The 6,771-nt window shown below is 29.9% G+C and overlaps 1 protein-coding gene across 1 annotated transcript; it reads left to right on the forward strand.

Annotated features, from left to right (window-relative positions):
- Nucleotides 1-1,545: 1,545 nt before the first annotated feature.
- Nucleotides 1,546-3,426, forward strand: LOC149576751 (uncharacterized). The gene is made up of 2 exons (XM_089795118.1): nucleotides 1,546-1,938; nucleotides 3,274-3,426. Exons 1-2 carry the CDS (start codon nucleotides 1,546-1,548, stop codon nucleotides 3,424-3,426), a joined length of 546 nt encoding a protein of 181 aa, XP_089651244.1.
- The last annotated feature ends 3,345 nt before the right edge of the window (nucleotides 3,427-6,771 follow it).

Here is a 6,771-nt window from a genome sequence, read left to right on the forward strand (position 1 = left end):
TTCTGCACCACTACTAGTGATTCATGAACTAATGGAGATTTGTGAATCAGCAGTGGAGATTTGTAAAGTACTACTAGACATTTTGTTAGCTACTATTGGTGATTGAATAAATAATCACTGACACAATGGGGTCAAGTATGGGTGAACACTTCTTTGGGATAAATTTTTACTACATAAGATCTCTTGTAGAGTCAATCCTTATTAGTGAGAAGTTCAAACCTTAGCTTTAAGCAATTAAGTGGCATACAAGTACAACAAAAAGAATTCCAAAAACTCATCATTGTTTTAGATATTGTCATCTCTTGTAGAGTCAATCGTTATTAGTGAGAAGTTCAACCCTTAGTTTTAACCAATTAAGTGGCATACAAGAACAACAAAAAGAATTGGAAAAATTCATCATTGTTTTCGACATTGTTTGGTACCTCAAGTGAATTGCAAAGTTAGCTATAGTCAAGTTACTAGGGACCTTCCCCTACTCTTTCTTTAAGTTAATAAAATAATGGTTAAAAGTTATTTAGTGCAAAGGAATTATAATTTACCAGAGGTAGAAAGCTTTCTTTCTTAACTTTGATTGTCTTGTTCGAGACTTCTAAATTATCCTTCTTGGGCTTGGGAAAAAATACCAGGGAGCTAGGGGAAAACATACTAGTGGCTATTATAGCTAACTTTATGCACTTGCAGCTCCCCTAAACATTATATCAGATTTTGACATTTCTTTTACTACTTAAATAATATTTTTTGTATTCTAGGTAGTAATGGTGCTTGTTCAATAATTTGTTGAGTTGGGGTCAAGAAGTGGTCATTTCAAAGTGTAACTCCAATTGATCTAATGCTTTTAGACAAATACCCCAATAATTGTGCAACTCTTGCAATAACAGTATGAATTGAATCATAATGACGAATATTATCATAAATTAGCATAGATCCCTATATCTAAATTTTAAGTTCATCATCCTCTAGAATTGTGGGGAAACCAAGTGTACAAGTTTTGAAGTCACAAGATACTATAGGCAATAAGTAGAGCACACATATAGAATCCGTGCTATAAGATGATAAAATATTTTGTAATAATTTAAATGTTTTATAATGAATTTTGATAGATCCTTTAAAAATCAATACTTTAAGATCTTTTCTTAAATATGACATTCTAGATGTTTAATTTGAATATTTTGACATGCCTCATTAAAAACTGCAACTTCACAAATTGAATTGTATAAACTTACTTGAAAAAGGGTCAACCAAGTACGATTGTAGTTGTACTAGTTTGCTCTAAACTAATCAAAATTGCAGACTACGGAAGCTGATCATAAAAGTTGTACAAAGTATTTACTTTCTGAAGGTCAAGCCAATCCATGCAAGTTTCCCTTTGACAGTATCCAAGATCAAACTTGCAGTGAATCTCTGAGAATGATCAGACCGGGTTAGATGTAACGTACTGTAATTTTTCCCTATATTCACGCAAGACCTGAGGCAAAATTCAAACTCTATTATTCAACTTATGTTGAAATGTGTGCAGATGGTGTTTTATCATAACTTAAAACCACCATGGCCAAGAATATAGCAGCTTCTGCATGTCTGTGTATTGGTAGAAAACAATCGATGGATGAACAACCTTCTATAACATGTATGGAAGATGAAGGTAATGGAAATCAAGCTTTGCAGAAAAAAACTGTATGTTTGAGTATTGATACGGATGTTAAGAAGGGAAGAGAAGAAGAAAAGAGGAAGAAGAAGGGTGCCAATTCGGTGTTGAGAATGAAAGCAGTAGATGTGACTATTGTGGCAGTTGCAATCGAGTTGAGGGTCAAAGTGAAGATGGCATCAATGCCGCCATTAATGCAAGCTCAAGCATTTCGTTTTGCCAGGCAAACTTTTGATGCCATGAATGTAAAGCAAGCCAAGTCTAGCTGCTTTAAACTTGCCTTTGCTCTCAAACAGGTAGGAAGATTTATTTGCTATGAGTATTTTTTCTCTGGTTTATCTAATATTTATAAGATTGTTTTCAATTTTGTATATTTCTGGTTTCCTTGTTGGATTTCTATTGTTGTTACAAAATAATCTTTTAAAGGATTATTTTAAATTGATTGTGTGTATAATTGAAGTGCTCAAAAAAGGAAAATTGGTTAGTGGCTCATTTCTTTTGTAATAGCTGCACGAGTTTATTTCTTCTCAAATTATATGATCAATCTTTAAAAAGAAGAGAACAAGACAAGAGAACATAATAGTTAGATTGTCAGACTGTTTTGTTTTCTTGTCTTATTTTATTCTTCTAAGTAATGAATCATACAATTTGATCTAAACATCTTTAAAAGAAATTTGAACAACTGTTTTACATTTGATCTTAGAAAAACTATTTTACAAGATTTTTTTTATTGTCATATTAACATGATCAGACACCATTTTAAAATGATAAGACACCATTAGAGCTATTATGAATCCTAAGGTGATAATAAGATTAGATTATAATTTAAAGTGTGTACTCTTAACAATATTAAAGCTTTTAAGAAGAAGTCAAAATTATTTTATAATTAAAAATAAACTTTATTCACAAAAAAGGATTTTGTATTTTAGGATTCAACTATAAACAAGTTATAAAATGTTTTGAGTTTTTCTTCAAAACACTTCTTATGAGCTTTTTTAAACCTTTTTTTCCATCACATTCTAATGAATTATCATAAAATGAAAGAATATAAACTTTCAAACAATATAAGATTCATATAATTTAAAAAGTTTCTTATTTGTTACTGTTTCAGATTATTGCCAGTGTTTTTAGAGCTTTTGTTTGTCTACTAAATTCAGTCTGAATGATTTTGCTAAAATAATCTTGGATCTTTATTTTTAATTTTTTGGAATAATGTACCTATTATATTTATGCTTCTAGATGAGATTGCATGTGTGTTTTATCATCAAGGTTTTGAAGCATACTCAATGATCCATCATCATGACGAGAGAGCTTTTGAGCTCTCCCAGTGTGATGATGGATCATTGAATATAATTTACATTTTTCTACCGTATTCAATGATCTATTATTAGGATGAGAGAGCTTAAGAATGTCAAAAGCTCTCTCACTATGATGATATCATTGAATATAATCTTAAACATTGATGATTAAAAAATACACAATCCATTATTAAAATATAAATATAAGATAGTGGATTATAAAAGTTAATTATTATTAATAGACCTAATCTTAATTAAAAATTATACAGAAAACATTAAATACGCTAGTGAATACAATGAATCTAACTAGATAAAGTTTGTGATTGATTGCAGGAGTTTGATGAATGGTATGGGCCTGCGTGGCACTGCATTGTAGGAAGGAGCTTTGGGTCCTTTGTTACACATTCTCTCGGAGGTTTCTTGTATTTCTCACTCGATAACTTATCAATCCTTCTCTTTAAGACCACACTTCAACTCGCCCAATGATCAATATTATATTTTGTAACAAGTGTTCTTCACTGTTAGATATGGCTAATCATATTAAAATAAAACAAGGCCATTATGTTACTTCTATCTGTCATTTACATTTCTTCTATGAAAATTTAGTTTGTGCAGAGGTTGGCAATTTAAATTGTATGATAACATTTTAAAATTTTATAAGAAGGGCTTATTTAGTATGTATGTTTGAGTCTTCATCTAGTTTTGTAGACCAAGATGTACTTATGAGGGTTGTAGTGGAGACTGTGGGTAGAGAAAATTGTTTATATAGAATAAATTATTAATAGGGATTAGAAATTTAAATCTTGTTTAAAAGGATGGAATGTTTTTTTACAAAGATATTGAAATATTTTGGTAAGGATGGATCAAATCAATCAAATATTAATGTTAATATTTCTAATGTAGAACAAAATTACAAATTTGGTTAATGTTAATATTTCTAATGTAGAACAAAATTACAAATTTGGTAGAAATTATTAAGAGCTTTGTACTTTGATAGACATTATTGATGATTTTCTATTGTTACATTTTTAATAAAAGTAATATAAATTTTATGGAGAAGATTTTCAAAAATAATTTTGTTTAAGAATTATTCACAATTTTCAACAATTGTAATCAATATTGTGATAGTTTTTAGCTTTAATTGTATAAAATTATTTTGTATAATAAGAATGAAAGAAAGTAATAAAAAAAGACTATCTATATATTTATATAAAAGAAAACTTAAGGTTTATTCTTAAATAAGCTAATGTTAAGTTACACAAATTCTTATAGTTTAATTATTGAATGGTTAAGTTGTAATGATGTTGTTCTTTTCATCAAGACTCAATTTTTTGTTTTAGGTCGTAATTATTGAATGGTTATATTGGAGATGATGTTCTATATTTTTGACCTTATTGATTCATAGCTAGTACTCTTTTTTATTTTTTAATATATCTTCACTAAGAAATGCTTCAGCCAGTCCATACAAGATATCATTATAATATCACTTTTAATTTATTTAAAGCCATTCAAATATTATCTTAAATCTCAAACAAATTAATAAATTCTAGTTTTTAGTGGCTTATAACATCTAAACCAAAACCTAGACTAAGGAAAAATTACTAATAACTATTGTAGCTACTCCACGCTCCCTAAACTCTTATAAAAGGATTTCAATGTTTGATCTACTTATTATAGATAACTTCAATAATCAACTATACTTATATATTTATTAGCTTTGGATTGAACTTCATGATCCATCATTAGAGAGGAGGCAAGTTTAGAAACTATTTTCTTTTGTATTTCACTCTTCTTCCTATTGATGGATCATGAAGTTTGATAAAAAATGTTGAAGAAATAAATACATAGAATTGATTCTCAGAGTTAAAAAATAAATTAGAAATTATGAAAATCTTGTCTTTTTTTGTTTCATATTTGTTGGTTTGAGTTTTGATAGTTTAGAGCCATTGTTTTGGCTTTGGGTAGTTATTATGAATAGGGGAAGATTAGTTATGCTTCAAGAGTACATCATATCTCTATTTTTTTCATATTTTTTGTTATGTGGATCAAAAATTAGAACTATTGTTTTGGTTTTAGGTAGCTATGATGAATGAAGGATGATTCATTATACTTCCAAAGACAAAAAAAAAAAAAAAGAGTGCTCACTACACATATTCACTATTGCCTTGTTAACCATTCACTTTAACCACTACGCAATTTTCACAATTTATAAAATATATGTGTACTAATGCTCTATTGATTATGTACTACAATGAAACAACATATTGATGTCTCTAATTAATAAGGGTTGCACAAGTGAAACCCTACCTATGGTGGGGCAAGGGGAGGAAAGTGTAGAAGGGGAAGAAAGATTGTCCAAGGTGGATGGAAATTGAAGTATACTTATATAATTTTAAAATAGAATATTAGAGTGTATTTGATGTGTATCATTTTATAAGATAATTCTATTAATGTCCAACAAAAGACCACAACTTGGGTCTATGGGACTGGAAGTTTACAACCAAGAAGATAGTTGACAAATGGAGCACCAGATGGTGTCAACAAAAGAACATGAACAATAAATGAAGAAGAAAGCAAGAGACATCATGGAAAAGATGATGCATCAACTTTCAGGAGTCATAACTTTTGGCTTGGATATGGGCTTTGCTGAAATTTTACATGTAGTCACATGAGGAGGAGTTAATTAGATTATTGATAGAGCTCAACTTGTTAGGTGACCATTTCGACTTTTTTTGGGAGCCTAAAATTTTGTCTTAACCTTCGAAATTGAGTTTTATGTTTTTCTTCCAATTTTTTAGAAAGTTGATTTTTTAATAAATCCAAAATCATACTCTTGATTTTGTGGACTAGTTGGCAATTCATCTTGCCTTAGTCGGGGGCTTTTCTTGGGAAAAATTGGGATTCATAGGATGGATTTTGGAAATTACCAAAAATGGAAAAAAAATCTATTTTTTTCTGAAAATATGCCAAATATGGTAATTTTAAAAATTGTAATAAGTAGGTGTTTTATTTCATTATAAGGAAGAAGAGAGTTGGAGAAGTTGAATGAAGAATCTGGTGTTTTGAAAATTTGTGTTGTGTTATTTTTTTTCGAAGTATTATTTTGAAAGGGGTTTGGGCTACATCATTTGGTACCAAAGCGGGAAGATGGCTAGGAGAGGAAGAGGAAGAGGAAGAGGAAGAGGAGGTGTCACTCCAATGCAAAGATTTATGTCAGATATGTAGAAGCAAATTGAACGGTTGGATGAGAGAATAGATAATCAAGGAATACCAGTAGCATAAGGAGAGGACAAATTAGATGAAGAGGAAAATTGAAGAGGTGTTAATCACAATGAAGAAAATGAAGAAGAACCCTTGGAAGAGTTGAGCTATGAAGATAGAGTGCTTTGAGCTTTAGAAGGAAAAAATGAAGAGATCAAGATCGAAGTCCTAGACTATGCTGGTAGTCTTAAGCCAAAAGAATTGATAGATTGGCTAAATGAGATGGGTAAATTTTTTGAATGGAAGCCTATGGTAGAGGGAAAGAAGATGAAGTTTTTCTACGCAAAGTTAAAGGGACATGCAATGATATCGTGGAATCACCTCTAGAAGGAACAAACTAGAAAACAAAAGGAAAAGATCAAAATGTGGAGCAGGATGGAGAAAAAGCTTTGAGAAAAGTTCTTATTGTTAGAATTCTTTTAGAATAACTGAGAGGGGGGTTGAATCAGTTATTCAAGGTCCAATAATGTCCAATACAAAATTTTTAATAAAACAAGGGTGAATTAGAAGTACTAGTCTTTTTTACTTTCTTATCATGCATGCAATTAAACATTAAACAATCATGAAAAG

This window comes from Cupressus sempervirens, chromosome 1 (genome assembly GCF_028749045.1).
Source record: "Cupressus sempervirens isolate cs-2001-9-10 chromosome 1, ASM2874904v1, whole genome shotgun sequence".
NCBI classification, from domain to species: domain Eukaryota; kingdom Viridiplantae; phylum Streptophyta; class Pinopsida; order Cupressales; family Cupressaceae; genus Cupressus; species Cupressus sempervirens.

What these genes read in the sequence shown, in the direction of transcription:
- LOC149576751 (XM_089795118.1), top strand. Translation starts at nt 1,546, where the DNA reads ATGGCCAAGAATATAGCAGCTTCTGCATGTCTGTGTATTGGTAGAAAA. An exon ending in TTGCCTTTGCTCTCAAACAG is followed by an intron (nt 1,939 to 3,273) that starts GTAGGAAGATTT and finishes GATTGATTGCAG; the next exon opens with GAGTTTGATGAATGGTATGG.